We start from the raw sequence: 15,699 nt of genomic DNA, 5'->3' as shown, positions 1-15,699 counted from the left end.
CCGAAGCCGTGCCCGCCTCGACTCCGTAGGCACATGACCACGATGGGAGCGTCGTGAGGAAGACTCCCGTACCGGCAGTGATGGAGCTCCCTCAATCGATGTCGTCGGGGAGTCCGCCTGGGAGGCAGCCGATGCCAACGGGAGACCTCACCACGGACGAGGGCCCAGCTGTCGCCTCAGTCGTCGATACCGGCGGCACAAGCATCCCCGGCACCGGAGAAGGGCACAACAGCTCTTCCAAGATCCCTGGAAGGATAGCCCTGTGGCTCTGTTCAGAGCGGCTGTCGAGAGTGGCAAGGAGTGTGGAACCGGTGACGAGCTGCGAATCTGTCCAGGACGCGGAGGCGGTACCGGGCTGTCCACAGGGGAGCGCATCGACACCTCCAGAATGGAGGGTGAGCAGTCCTCCCGATGTCGACGCTTGGGTGCCGGTACCACCGGCGACCCAGAGCTCTCGGTACCACATCTGGAAGGTGACCGATGACGAAGCTGCTTGTAAGCTGTGTCCTTTGATGAAAAAAATGGACCCAGGTACCTCGGGAGGCTCAACGAGAAAAACGTTTTGCAGATTGGTCCGGTCCTTCGATGTCGGCTTCCGTACCGAGGACGGTGAAGTCGTGGGAAGCATCGACTGCCGAACAACCACATCGCGCTGGGAGCAGCGAGGCATCGAGTGGGTCTCCACCTGTCTCGAGGCCTACTACTATGCAGGACCGCCCTTCATCGGGCCTGGCCTGAGGAGGCGTGAGGATTTTCACGTCCTCCTCTTTGGTACCGAGGAGTCTTGATGACGGGCGTCAAGCGAAGGCTAAGAAGCCCTGACATCGATCTCCTTCCATGCGCGGTACCGAGAGCTCCGGGGAGCCGAGAGATTCAGCACCCGAGAAGCGTCGGCGCCAAGAGGACCACTCACCCTCTATACAGGAGGTGCCGTGCGTTTGTCTTCTGGCAGCCTGGTACCGACTCTCGAGCCCCCACAGATTTTGCCACCGGCACCTGCCCCGCAGCCTTTTCCGATGGAGGCTCTCAACGAGCGCATCAGGGCCGGGGGTGCTTGCACCTTCTGCACCGTCTGTTGAAGCGGCATCTGGTCGTTCGCCTGTGGTGAGGTCCCCGGCCTTGGTGCAGCTTGCGTTATCGACATCAGCTGCCACCCGGGTCGACTCTTCGTCGGCGGAGGAAGCTTCGCCGTAGTCCATGCAGGCGTCGACTTCTCGACATCCCCCTTGAGGTCGTCATTCCTCAACGTCGAGACAGGCTCGGGTTGCTCTTAGAGAGCTTTTGTCCGATACCGAGGATGTGCGTTCGTGGGAGGATGAGGAAGATCCCAGATACTTTTCTGAAGAAGAGTCCTATGGGGTCCCCTCTGATCCTACTCTGCCCATTGAAAGAAGGATGTCTCCGCCTGAGAGTCTTTTTCATCCTTTCTTCGGGGAATGTCTAAAGATATTCCCTTCCCAATGGAGGTTGTGGATGAGCCAGGGCCGAGATGCTCAAGGTCTTGGATTATCCTTCTCCACCTACAGAGGTTGCAACGGCTCCCTTGCATAACAAACTAAGGGAAGTTCTTATGCGAAACTGGTCGTTCCCTCTCTAATCCAGTGGTCTCCAAAAAAGCTGAGTCCCAAAATAGAGTCCAAAGAGAGCCGGTTATGGTGAAGTCTCAGTTACCTCACGATTCCATGGTGGTGGATTCTGCTCTCAAGAGAGCCAAGAGTACTAGGGACTATACCTCGGCGCCCCCAGGCAGAGAGTCTTGGTTTCTTTTGGGAGGAAAACCTATGTCTCCTATGCTTGCAGCCAAGATTCAAACATATCAGCTCTACACGAGCATCCACTTGCTGAACTCGGTGAGGCAACTGTCTAGTTTGGTCGAAGCTCTTCCTCCGGATCTGGCCGAACCTTGTCACCAGGTGGTCAGGCAGCAGAAGGCGTGTCGAAAATTCCTGGCCAGGGGTACTTACGACACTTTTGATGTAACATCCAAAATAGCTCCTCAAGGTATAGTGATGCTCAAACTCTCATGGCTGCATGTCTATGACCTAGATCATAAGATCCAGCAGCGAATGGCGGATGTTCCTTGCCGGGGGGATAACCTTTTTGGCGAAAAAGTAGAGGATGTGGTCGATCAGATCAAAAAGCACAATGATGCTATGGATTCTCTGTCCTGCTGGGCGTCTTCTGCTACCACCTCCTCATCCAGGAGGTTTTTTGGAGGGAAGAGGAGTGCTCCCTATTCCCATAAGAGGCGTAGGTACACTCCTGCTTCTCGGCAGCCTGTCCAGGCTCTCATTCCCAGCGCACTTGTTCTCGTCAACAGCGTGCGCCTTAGGCCTCTTCAGCTCCCCAGCAAAAGCAAGGGACGGGCTTTTGACTGGCTCCAGTGCGGCATAGCCACAGTGAAAGTGTCCATTCCGAACGACTTACCGGTTGTGGGGAGGTTAATATTTTTTCACCAAAGGTGTCCTCTTCTAACCTCCGACCGGTGGGTTCTTCAAATAGTCCAGTTAGGATACACTTTCAATCTGGAATCCAAGCCTCCATATTGTCCACCGGGAGTTAATTCTTACAGCTCGCAGCACAAGCAGGCACTTGCAGAGGAACTCTCTGCCCTTCTAAAGGCCAGTGCAGTTGAACCCATTCCACCAGGGGAAGAAGGGCTGGGATTCTATTACAGGCACTTCCTTGTGCAAAAGAAAACAGGGGGGATGCGTCCCATCCTAGACTTAAGGGCCCTGAACAAATTCCTAGTTTGAGAAAAGTTCAGGATGGTTTCCCTCGGCATCCTTCTTCCCATGATTCAGTAAAACGATTGACTATGCTCTCTGGACTTAAAGGATGTGTATACTCGCATCTCGATACTACCAGCTCACAGGAAGTATCTTCGATTTCGGTTGGGAACTTGGCACTTTCAGTACTGTGTACTGCCCTTTCTCCAAGGACAAGCAGGCTGCTTGTTCTCACAAATTGTTGACGTCCACGGCAGCCCCTTCGATCGGAGATCTTCACTAGGAACAGCGTTTGCTAGCCCTCGCATGCGCGGCCGTCTTCCCGCCCGAACGCGAGCATGCTCGTCAGTCTTCTTTTTTCCGCAGCTCAGGACGGCTGTTTTTCAGTCGGTCTGCGCCCCAAGGAGACCCCTTCACGTCTTTTCGCCGCATTCTTCCGTTCGGAAGTGTCCGGTTCTTGTCTTTTCCGCCGTGTGTCTCTTAGTTTAAAAAAAAACTTTCCCTTCAAGTTTTTTCCCATAAGTTTCCTTTCGCTGTTGGGCGCGGCCTTTTTCGTCGCCCGTAAGAGTTTTTTCTAACTTTTTTTGGTGCCATTAGCCATCATCACGAATTTTGACTTCGCCGGCGTGATTTTTCCGCCCATGTCCTCGAAGCCTGCCAGCAGCTTCAAAAAGTGCACCCAGTGCAGCCAGACTATCTCCCTCACTGACAGGCACGTTTTGTGCCTTCAGTGTCTGGGGGCCGGGCATCGTCCCAAGGCCTGTATTCTATGTCTTTTCTTGAAGAAGCGGACTGAGGCGGCGAGATTGGCCCAGTGGAATCTTTTGTTCAGGGCCTCGTCCGGTGCTTCGACGTCTTCGGTACTGAGATCATCGTCCAGTGTGCCGACGCCTGCGGTACCCAGCTCTTCTGCCGGTGATCCAGCATCTACGATACCGAGGTCATCGGTGGTATCGATGTCGTTGGAGGGTTCTTCGTCTTCCGGAGTGCAGGTGAGGGCTGTCCATTCCCCTGTTGGTGGCGGTGAGCCCTCTAGTAGGTCTCCGCCTGCCTCGAGGGCTCCTGCGATACAGGCCCCCCGGGATCGACCTCTTTTGGACCCGGCCCACAGGAGACGTTTGGATTCGATGTCCTCCTCTTCGGTACCGGGAGGTACCGGTGATGTGCTCAATGACATGGACGGAAAACTGGCGGCTGCGAAATTAAAGGACGTGATTGTGCCTATCAAAAATGCACAAAAAGGGAAAATAAGACACGTCTGTGACAAAAAGAAAACAAACTGTGTGTCAAAAACTAATGAAATAAGGGAACTACTCTAGAAACAAAAAAAAATATATTTTAAAAAAAATTTTGTTGAACTAAACAAAAAGAAGTGGTAACGGTAACAGACGAAGTCTCCTGGGCCTTGTTAGAGGAACTCAGCAAAAACAGTGCCACCTCAGACGCGGAAAAAAGGAAACTGAGGATGACATGCTTAGCCGCGGGCGAGAAGCCATTCGCGAATGCGCGGTGCATTCTGCTTGCACGCCGGAGAGTTCTTGAAAGATTTTTGGTTTGTTTACAAAATTTTGCCAGTTTCCTGGGCCGCTGCAGACGTCGACCCTATTGTGAGAACAAGCAGCCTGCTTGTCATCGGAGAAATACTAGTTACAAGCTACAAGACTCCTTATACTGATCTTGGGCAGCCATTTATCAAGATGATAGCATGAAGAGAGGGATGCCATTGGATAGCTTCACAGACTATAAGTATTAAAGGTCCAAGGGGATCAAACGGCATAACAGACTTCCTTGATCAAGGACCTCCCTGTGCCTGATACACATAAACAGATGGGGGTATACTGGATACCAGGCCCACTTATGCCTTAAATTCTCTGAGATAAAAATTTCACATTTCACCCCAGATAACCCTAAGATGAAAAGATTCTGTGCCAAAATTCAACATTTGTTTTTGAATCAGGAGCAATTCCCTGTGTGGCAGTTTGCATGATTTGAATGCTATCGCACTACCTATTAGTATGATGATTCTATGGTGAATTTTTCTGCATTGAAATTGTGAATAATATTAGCTTGGGAAAATCTAAACTAAGCTGCTATGCTTATTAATGCAGCTTATTACATTGGTATGTCAGTCTCTTCCCCTCAAAAGAAAGCACAAACTGAGGAAGTAAACACAGTTATACCCAAGTGCTATTGATTTACTAGAAAACCTAACCACCTTTCTAATTGTTTTCTTCTGCCTTCCTTCCTCCCCTGGGCTATGGCTTCTCTCCTTACACCCTTCAACTATTTCACCTCCCAAACTCCACCTAGTTCCCTGCTTTCATTCATATCGCCTGTCACTGCTAACCGGTATCATATTAGTGCAGGATTGAGAACTGGCAAATACTCAAGTTTTCAAGGCAGTTCCCAACTCCTCCCATAGATTTCCCTTCCAAAGAAAACAATGGGAGAGGCTGGGGACTGACAGCATATCCTGGTGCAGGTCCGTTCTTAGTATTCTTGCAGATCGCTCTACACAGCAGAGAGGTACTTGGAATTCCAATGCCAGAATAGAGAGATGTGGTTGCCGTGTTAGTCCACTTCTAAAGCCAGTCAACAGAAATAGAATAAAATAAAACATAGAAAAGAAAATAAGATGATACCTTTTTTATTGGACTAAATACATTCTTTGATTAGCTTTCGAAGGTAGTCCTTCATCAGATCAGAAATAAGCAAATTTTGATAAGTAACAGCATATATAAGTGAAACATCAAAGTATTTCAGTGACAGTCTGAAAGGATGAGGGAGGGGTGGGCTAGGTAAAAAACATAGAGAGCTGAGAGGATGGGGGACATGGAGATATGCATGGTGATCAGAGGGCGACAAAGCAGTGAAATTTCATGGTTTATAATGGGCTAGAAAACCCAGATCTTTGTTACGTCCTGTCTGGTGGGTGTCAAAATATTTAATCATTTTGACTTCAAAGGTCTTGCGTTCCTGTATAGCTTTAAAGTTTTGTTCTGGTTTTGTAAAGTGCCGTCCCTCAGAGGTAACATCTTGGTTGGCACTGGCATTTTTCATATGATGTCTATGTAAATTAATCTCTTCTTCAGCATTTGGCTTGTTTCCTCCTTTGTCACATTTTTTACACTGGATGACATATACTACATTGGAAGATTAGCATGTGAAAAATTACTTTATGCTGAATATTTTTCCTTTGTGAATGACTGTGGGGTCTTGTGAAATGTTTTGGAATTGTTTGCAGCTGGATATATTGCAAGGATGTGTGTCATTCTCTTCTTTTTGGGTCTTTGTTGAGAGCCTGTGTCTCACTAGCTTGTGTTTTAAATTGGGTGGCTGTCGGAAGGCCAGCACTGGTGGGGATGGGAATATCTCTTTCAGTAATTCATCTTCCTGGAGTAGTGGCTGCAGATCTCTTATGATTTTCCTCAGTTTTTCCAGCTCTGGGTTGTATATGTCACTATAAGGGGGGTGGGGGGGGGGGGGGTTCTGTCTGTGGCTTTCTTTTCCTTGTAAGATTTTCCCTGGATGTTTTGAGGAAGGAGGCAATATTCTTGGAGATTATTTTGGGGTTGTATCCTTTCTGTTTGCAGTCAGAATTTTGAGGTGCCTATCTCTGTCCCCTGGGTCAGAGCAGATATGGTGGTATCTTGTGGCTTGGCTGTGGATAATGGATTTTTTTGTATGCCAGAATAAAGATTACAAACATTTCCATTAATGTAATTTGCAGTATGAAAATCATGTTATAAAGTTGCTCATCTATCACATGTTCTCAAAGGACAACAAATCAGAGAATGATAGATGTAGTCCAACACTACTGACATGAACAGTGCCATAGAATTTTTTTTTTTTGTTACATTTGTACCCCGCGCTTTCCCACTACTACTACTAACTAGCATTTCTAAAGCACTACTAGGGTTACGCAGCGCTGTACAATTTAAACATAGAAGGACAGTCCCTGCTCACTCATGGCAGGCTCAATGCGGCTTACATGGGGCAATGGAGGGTTAAGTGACTTGCCCAGAGTCACAAGGAGCTGCCTGTGCCTGAAGTGGGAATCAAACTCAGCTCCTCAGTTCCCCAGGACCAAAGTCCACCACCCTAACCACTAGGCCACTCCTCCACTCCATTCATGAAAAGATTGACAAAGTCCTGTGTAACAGCTACTAGGCAGAATTGCTGTACATGTCTGGAAAATACTGGAAAGGATCTGATGCAGTTGACAACTTGTATGGTTTATATTACCTGCTTTTCCTTGGAGAATCTTGACAGCTACTTGCACCCTTCCAATGTCTTGCAGTCAGGGTTGAATCTGTGTATTGAACTTGCAGTAATATCCCTGCTATGCTATGCTATCATCATACAAGATGGCTTAATTGTAGTCGCTTGCAATATACTACACACTATAAAATTGCAAATTTAGAACAAAAATCTGCTACAAAACTCCCATGAACTGAATTTTGGGCATCAGGATGTATTATTTTAAAAATCAATTCATACTCCTCTACAAAACTATGAAATACACTGTTGAACACAGAAGTTTCCAGCTTAAAATGTTACACTGCAATCTGATTTTGTTCATCAATGTTGATATGCAAAGTATGTAGTAGAACATTTTTGGTATTAGGAACATTGTAAGCAAATTGAAATGTTAGCTTAGGTCAACCGCAGTAAACATTTGACACCATAAAACAAGTCAGTTTTTAAAAAATACTGGCAATTCAGTGGGCTGTTAAAAAAGATGTCTTCTGATTTTAATTAAAAGGAAATAATGGCAGGGGTAACAAGTAAACAACTTTAAATGGATATTCAGTCGATTCATGGTAAGGCACGAATAAAGCAGAAGTTAAAGAAGCAACTATACACTAAAGCATGAGATCAAGGAAAGCAATTATAAATCAAGAGATTGTAGCCGTAATAAAAGATGTACACCATTTATTTAAAGTGTAAGCAGAGTTCAATATTATGTTAAGCTGGATAAAGCAACCCAATTTTATCAAGGCATTCATTGTAACTTATATAAAAAGCTTCCCATTCAATATCCTATATAATAAAACGCACCTCCAACATTCTGAAGCTGACTGCATGGCTGAGGCATTCCTGCTCTCTGTATCCATCTCCTGAATTGACATCACATACTTCGGGGTTCGTCACAAGCAGAAGTGACCAACCACACGAGGTTTCTTGGCTTCAGAATGTTGGAGGTGCACTGTGTCTCACATACGCACTTGCACACGCTCTCATTCTCACACACACACTCTCTCTCACACAGACACACTCGCACATTCACTCTCTCTCTCACACACAGTCACTCTCACATACACTCTCTCAAACATACACACTCCGAGGAAAACCTTGCTAGTGAACGTTTCATTTGTGTCAGAAACGGGCCTTTTTTACTAGTACCACTATAAAAGTTATCCAAAGATCAACTCCAAAATATATCTGAAAATGGGGGAAGAAGCATAAACCACTAAAGCTAATTTCTGGACCCATTGACTATACTAAATCAGGGGTTCTCATCCCAGTCCTCAACACATATCAAATCAGTTTGTTTTTCAAGATATTAGGATTTATTTTCTGCTGTTAACTTACACATAGGCCTGATTATAGCAGTTAAAAACATTGCATGCTTCTTCCAATGACAACACAACATGCATGAAAACAGCTTAACAGGCAGCACAGAGGCAAGCGGAGGTGGCACATATAGACAGAGTAATAGAGATTTAAACAGAAAATAAGTATGATAAATTATACATGGGAGTCACAAAAGGTGTTGTACTGTAAGCAAGACCTGCTGCACTAAGTGCAGCCAACGTTAGTTCATTGTATGCAGATCTATCATGCATATTCATTGTGCATAGCCACTTGAGTGGCTGGGTGTGTCCCAAGGACTAGGTTAAGAACTCCTGTACTAAACAATCAAACTTATTGTTAGAAAGGCAGTATAATACTACCATTCTGAATTACTTGCATTTATGGAGTCAGCACTATATGGGTTTCTCAACATGCAGCAAAACCATACTATTTACCACTGGATAATTGATGTTTAATAAAACCAAAAAAGGGGAAAACAATGCTGCCACAAAATCAAGCAAGCTAACAAGGGATGGAAGACTTCATAGCATATGTTCCAGTAGATAACAAAAAACCCCCAAAAAAACCCCAAACAAACCAGAAGCCTACAAGCCTTTCTCAGGGGTCCTAGCTACATAAAGCTTGGAGAATAGCCTCCAAACACTGGAACACTCTGGACTAGTACGCGTCCAGTTTGAATATCTTTTTGTGCTTTTTGCACTGTTACTTTTCTGACAGCTAGGACCCCTGAGGAAGGTTGACAGCTGAAATGGCTTGTGTTGGGTCAGAACTGCTATGCATCAGGTTTTGTTTTGTTTTTTTAATATTGGAGAATAAACCTTCATGTGTTTTAGAAGCTTACTGACTTCTGTTTTTTTGCATGTACTGGTTATCTAGGAATATCCTGTGAAGTCTTAATTGCTATTTTAATACTTGTACTGGTTTCATTTCACTGAAGACAATATTTATTACTAAAAGAGAATGAGACACAAACATCTACCTCATGAATCAACAAAGTGTTGATAGCTATTAAAACACAATTTTACCTTGCTTTTTGTAGGTGAATCAAATATTCCTTTCACTCCAGTATCTTCGACAGGCTGCCCTTTCTGCCTGGGTGTCTTGAAGATGTGCCCGATGCCAACTATATCTTCGACAGGCTGCCCTTTCTGTCTGGGAGTCTTGAAGATGCGTCTGATGCCAACCATATCTTCGACAGGCTGCCCATGCTGCCTGGGCATCTTGAAGATGCGCCTGACACCAACCATATCTTCCACGGGCCACCCCTTCTGCCTGGGACTCTTGAAGATGCGCCTGACACCAACCATATCTTCCACGGGCCACCCCTTCTGCCTGGGACTCTTGAAGATGCGCCTGACGCCAACCATATCTTCCACGGGCTGCCCCTTTTGCCTGGGTGTCTTGAAGATGCGCCTGACGCCAACCATATCTTCCACGGGCTGCCCTTTCTGCCTGGGCGTCTTCATGATGCGCCTGACTCCAACCATATCTTCTACGGGCTGTCCTTTCTGTTTTGGTGTCTTCAAGATGCGCCTGATGCCAACCATATCTTCGACAGGTTGCACCTTCTGCTTAGGGGCTCTCTTCCTACGTGCAAGACCCAATATGTTTGTTCCTAATAGTTTTTCCTGCTTTGGTGTCTTTTGTTTTAAGTTCTTCTCCTCTTTAACTTCTGTGCTATTTTTGCTTGCTCCAGTTACATTTTCAAGTATTGCTGTCCTTCCTTTAGGTGTCTTCATTAATTTTTTAATAGCAGAAAAACTAGAACTTGGAGCTCTTTGCCCTCGGAGAAGACGAGAGACAGCATCTTGATTATAATGCCTCCTCTTTGTAGCATCAGGTGTACTTAATGGCGAAATCAACATTTCTCCTAGGAAAAAAAAAGGTTTAAAATTTTTTTAAACAAAAATACTAAACTGAATATGCATACAAATACTGTTAACTAATGCAAATTAGTATTTAAATAATTTTAAGCAATACGTTTTGATGAAAAAAAATAATCAAAGATTGTCAATTTGAAAAAATGGAAGACAAATTCATAAGAAAACTCTTAGGGGGTCGTTTACTAATGTGAACTAACGTTTTAGTTTGTGCTAAAAATCAGCTGGCGCTAAATGCTGAGACAACTACACAAAAGTGGAGGAACATTCAGTCTCTACATGTCAGCAAGAGAAAATACAAGGAGTAGGGTACATTGGCTCTTCGAGACACACACTAGTTCAAAAAGGTGAAATTAGGCCTTACCTGCTAATTTTCTTTCCTCTAGATCCTCCAGACCGTTCAAGACATTTGGGTTATGCACTCCTACCAGCAGAGGGAGACTGAGAACACTAAAACTTCTTATACACGTAGCCTGTGCAGACCTTCTACTAACCAGTAAAACAGTAACAAAGCAGAGGAACAAAACACCTCCACCTAAACAAAACCACTGAATCCACACTCAGATCTCCTCCCCTTAAGACGGGGGAATTCAACTGCAGGTGGGCACAAACGGTACCACAAACGGCCCTTAGTAAAACTCCAGGACCCAAATCACAGGAGCTACTAGAAATATCAGCAACTGAAGTCTAAAGAAATTATCATACTGAACTGCCCGATATACTGGGTAGGCTCTTGAACGGTCTTGGAGGATCTAGAGGAAAGAAAATTAGCAGGTAAGGCCTAATTTCACCTTCCTCAGCAATCCTCCAGACCGTTCAAGAAGCTTGGGACGTACCAAAGCAGTAAACACATCCAAGGGTGGGACCTGCGAAGCCCAGAGCACAGGACTGCAGCTCCAAAACTGGCATCCTCCCTTGCCTGTACATCCACTGTGTAATGTTTGACAAAAGAATGCAGGGAGGACCACACCGCCTCTCTACAAATGTCCACCGGTGGAACAGAACTACTCTCTGCCCAAGAAGCCGCCATCCACCTAGTGGAATGTGCCTTGAGCCCCACCGGCACCATGTCGCCATGCAATATGTAAGCCGAAGAGATGGCATCCTTCAACCACCGAGCTATAGATGCCTTAGAAGCAGCCGCTCCCTTCTTGGGCCCCCCATGAAGGACAAAACCTGTCCGAAGACCTGAATTCCTCCGACCTGCGCAAGTAAACCTTCAACACTGTGCACATCCAATTTCGCCAAACGACGCTGAGAAGCATCCCCCATCCGGTCCCCCAAGCCCGGCAACGAAATCACCTGATTGACATGAAAGGAGGATACCACCTTAGGCAAAAACGAAGGCACTGGATGCAGCGAAACCTTTTCCTTAGAAAACCATAGAAACGGAGGCCTACATGAAAGAGCCTGAAGTTCCGAAATCCAGCGAGCCGACGATATAGCTACCAAAAAAACCCACCTTCATAGTAAGGTCTTTTATCGAACAAGACTCCAAAGGCTCAAAAGGAGAACCCGCCAAAGAGTCAAGAACGATATTAAGATCCCACTGTGGAACGACCGGCCGCTGAGGAGGACAAAGCAACTTCACCCCCTTCAAAAAACGGACCACTTCCGGGGAAGACGCAACTGGCCTGCCCTACACCTTACCCCGAAAACACGCCAAAGCAGCCAGCTGCACCTTCAAAGATGACAATGAAAGGCCCTTCTCAAAACCATCCTGCAAGAAATCTAAAATGCACGACACAGAAGCTGTCGAAGGGACACACGCCCGGTCCCCACACTAATCTTCAAATATGCGCCACACACGCACATAGGACAAAGATGTCGAGCGTTTGCGAAACTGCAGCATCGTCAATCACCTGAGGGGAAAACCCTTTCCTTCTCAACCGTTCCCTCTCAAGGGCCACACTGTAAGAGAGCACCGATTCGGATCCGGCATGACAATTGGACCCTGACACAACAGCACCGAGCCCCCCAGCCGCAGAGGCTCGCCTAACAAGCGCATCAGATCCCTGAACCACGGCCGACACGGACAATTCGGAGCCACCAACACCGGACCCGCATGACATTCTACCCTCTGTAGGACTTGACCTATCAAGGGCCATGGGGGAAACACGTACAGCAATACCCGCTGAGGCCACTGAAGGACCAAAGCATCGATCCCTTCCGCTCGCGGATCCCGACGCCGACTGAAATACCGAGGAACCTGAGCATTCTGTGCCGACGCCATGAGATCCACTACTGGCATTCCCATTCTCCGGGGTCCAACATGTGTCTGCTTAGAAAATACGCATTCACGTTGTCCACCCCGGCCACATGCGCCGCCAAAATCTGCACTAGATGCCTTTCCGCCCAACTCATGAGCAGAGCCGTCTTGATTGCTGGACCTGCTGCTGAAGAGAGGCGATCTGAGAATCCGGCAGAAAAACATGACCCACTGCCGTGTCGAACCGCACTCCCAAGTACTCCAGACTCTGCAATGGGATCAAGTGACTTTTGACTACATTCACTACCCATCCGAGCGATTCCAGAAATGCTACCACCTGAGCCGTCGCCGCCACACTGTGAGCCTGAGACTTCGCCCGGATCAACCAGTCGTCCAGATACGGATGCACCAGAATTCCCTGCCTCCGCAACGCCGCTGCTACCACCACCATTATCTTGGAGAAGGTGCGTGGAGCCGTTGCCAGACCAAAAGGCAGAGCAGAGAAGTGCCTCCCTAAAACAGCAAAACGAAGGAAACGCTGATGGGCCTCTCGAATCGGCACGTGCAGATACGCTTCCGTGAGATCCAGTGACGTGAGAAATTCTCCCTGATGAACAGCCACTATGACCGAGCACAGAGTATCCATGCGGAAGGATGGCACCTTGAGCGCCCCATTGACCCTCTTGAGATCTAAAACGGGTTAAAACTGGTCCTCGGCACAACAAAGTAAATGGAATAACAATCCCTTCCCAGTTCGTGCCGAGGAACGGGTACCACAGCTCCTAACTAGATTAAGCGACCCAGAGTCTCTTGAATAGCCTTTAACTTGACTCGAGAGTGACAGGGAGGGGGAAGAAACAGATCCGGCAGCGGGTGCTCAAACCCCAGCGCATAATCGTCGCGAACGACCTCCAGCACCCACTGATCTGAAGTAATTTGGGTCCACCCCTGATAAAACAGACGAAATCGCGCCCCGACCTTCACCAGAGGCTGGACCTGCACACCTTCATAAGGAGGACTTATTACCATTTCCAGCACCTCCGGAGGAGTCCCGACCTCCTCGACGACCCCCTCGAAAGGACTGCGTCCGCAGGAAAAACTGGCTTTTAGAAGGAGACACAAATCTGCCCGGCTTGTACCGCCTCGCGTCCTTAAACCGACCTCTAGCCGAACCACCTCAACTAGCCGCCTTAGGCCGTAACTCCGGCAACCGTGAGACCTTGGTATTCCCAAGACCACTCATCAGTTTATCCAAGTACTCTCCAAACAACATAGAACGTTTGAAGGGTAGAGAACACAACTTTGCTTTAGAGGCCGCATCTGCCACCCAGCCCCTAAGCCAAAGAGCCCTGCGAGCCATCACCGCCAGAGCCATATTCTTAGCCAAAGCCCTTAGCAAATCATAAAGGGTGTCTGCCAAAAACCCAAAAACGAAGACCCCATCTCCAATTTGGCCAGGTCCTGAACCAAACCACTCCTAACGCAGGCTCATCCAAGAGCTTCTCCGCTCAACGGAAACAAGCTCTGGCTACCAAGCCCCCACACACAGAGGCTTGCAAGGCCAAAGCCGACATATCAAAGCTGCGCTTCAGAAAGGACTCTAGCGTCCTATCCTGAGGATCCCGTAAGGCTATACCACCATCCACCGGAATGGCCGTAGCCTTAGTAATTGCTGTAACCTCCGCATCCACAGTAGGTGGTTTCAGCAGGGCCAAATCTTCCAGAGGCAAGGGATACAGCCGCGCCATAGCCCTAGACACCTTACAAGCAGCCTCCGGCACAGACCATTCCTGAAAAACCATGTCCCTAATGTCTGAATTCATGGGAAAGGAACAGGAGGCTCTCCGAATCCCCTTAACCAAGGGATCTACCCGGGGTCCCTCTGCAGAGGGAGTGGCCGCCGGAGCAAACTTCAAAGTAGAGATCACCTGATCAATGAGCTCTAACTCCTCGTTATGAAAAATGAGAGCCACTGAAGAATCTTAACCAGGCCTTAGCCCATCCTGATCCTCAGACACATCTAAGAGGATCCTCCTCTCCTGGGTCACTCCAAACATCCGACCCAGGCAGAGAAAGTATCTCCATAGGCTCCGAAATATCCACCCGTCAGCGCTTAACTCCCACTAAGCTAGCAGCCTCCGGGGAACAAACAGACTCAGAGGGGCCAGCTCTCCAGGCATTATACAGAGACCAAACAAACTCAGGGGGGGAAGTCAGACCCCCCCCCCCCGATGCTGCTGAAGCCCCAACAACACTTCCCGCAGTCTCTGTGACGGATCCCCCTCGCTCCCGAGGCGGCAGGTCCATCGCGTAATCCGCGGCTAAACTAGGCGCGCTTCCCGCCACACATGGGTCCCCCCGGCGCCGGTACGGAATGCGCGGCCAAAAGGGCCGTGCTTCCCGCCAAAACTGGCTCCGTCGAGGACGACCAGGGACGCGCAGCCAAAATGGCCACGTTTCCCTGCCAAAACCGGCCCCGCCGTTGCCGGCCAGGAATGTGCGGTCAAATCGACGCCCAACACCTCCGCCGACTCAGGGGAAAGCACGGAGGGATGGGGGGGGGGGGGGGAAGAGCGCTGACAACAGACTCCCCACAAAATCTACATTGCCCACCTTTCATTTCAACGCCGTGCTTCGTGCAAAACCGACACCTCGCCACCTTAGACATAATGGCTGCGAACACAATAAAAACAAACAGTTGCTTTGTGCTCTGACAGACTAATGGGCAAAACCGCCTAAGGCAAGAATGCCCTTGAAGACGTTTTATCTCTGGACTGCCACAAGAACGGCCAAAATAGCCGCCTTTTAAAAACATTTATTTTTTTAAACCTCGTTGCTGATGACTAAACGCCTCAAGGGTACAGAACAAGGTCTGTAGCCGAGGTCAAGCAGTCCTCCAAAGGAAGAGCACAGGGGGAGGGACCCGGCCACCCTGGTGACACCCCACAGGGAATAAGAAGCCCCTTAGGACTTACACCCTGTAATAGAGATCCAAGTGTGGGTTCTCTAACATTTACAACCCAACCTAGAAACCCCAAACAGGCCTACCAGACTGAGTACACTGCACAGGCTGCACACATCTACCCTCTGCTGAGACTGAGAAAATACTGGTTAGTAGAAGGTCTGCACAGGCTACTTGTATAAGAAGTTTTAGTGTTCTCAGTCTCCCTCTGCTGGTAGGAGTGTATAACCTAAGCGTCTTGAACGGTCTGGAGGATTGCTGAGAAAGCACCTATTGTTTCAATTTAGGATGCAGGGAGGAATGACACTGCCAAATTTTCGC

At 47.9% G+C, this 15,699-nt stretch overlaps 1 protein-coding gene across 1 annotated transcript in view; it reads right to left on the bottom strand.

Annotated features, from left to right (window-relative positions):
* LOC115471258 (proliferation marker protein Ki-67-like) overlaps window positions 1-15,699 on the bottom strand; it is a gene marked incomplete at its 5' end in the record, with an annotated part of 176,303 nt that overhangs the window by 70,987 nt on the left and 89,617 nt on the right. The window contains 1 exon segment of the mRNA XM_030204959.1: window positions 9,353-10,197. Coding sequence (XP_030060819.1) covers window positions 9,353-10,197 — 845 coding nt within the window.

This window comes from Microcaecilia unicolor, chromosome 5, assembly GCF_901765095.1.
Source record: "Microcaecilia unicolor chromosome 5, aMicUni1.1, whole genome shotgun sequence".
Taxonomy (NCBI): domain Eukaryota; kingdom Metazoa; phylum Chordata; class Amphibia; order Gymnophiona; family Siphonopidae; genus Microcaecilia; species Microcaecilia unicolor.
The sequence above is the reverse complement of the archived record's forward strand: the minus strand, read 5'-3'. Positions and strand labels throughout refer to the sequence as shown.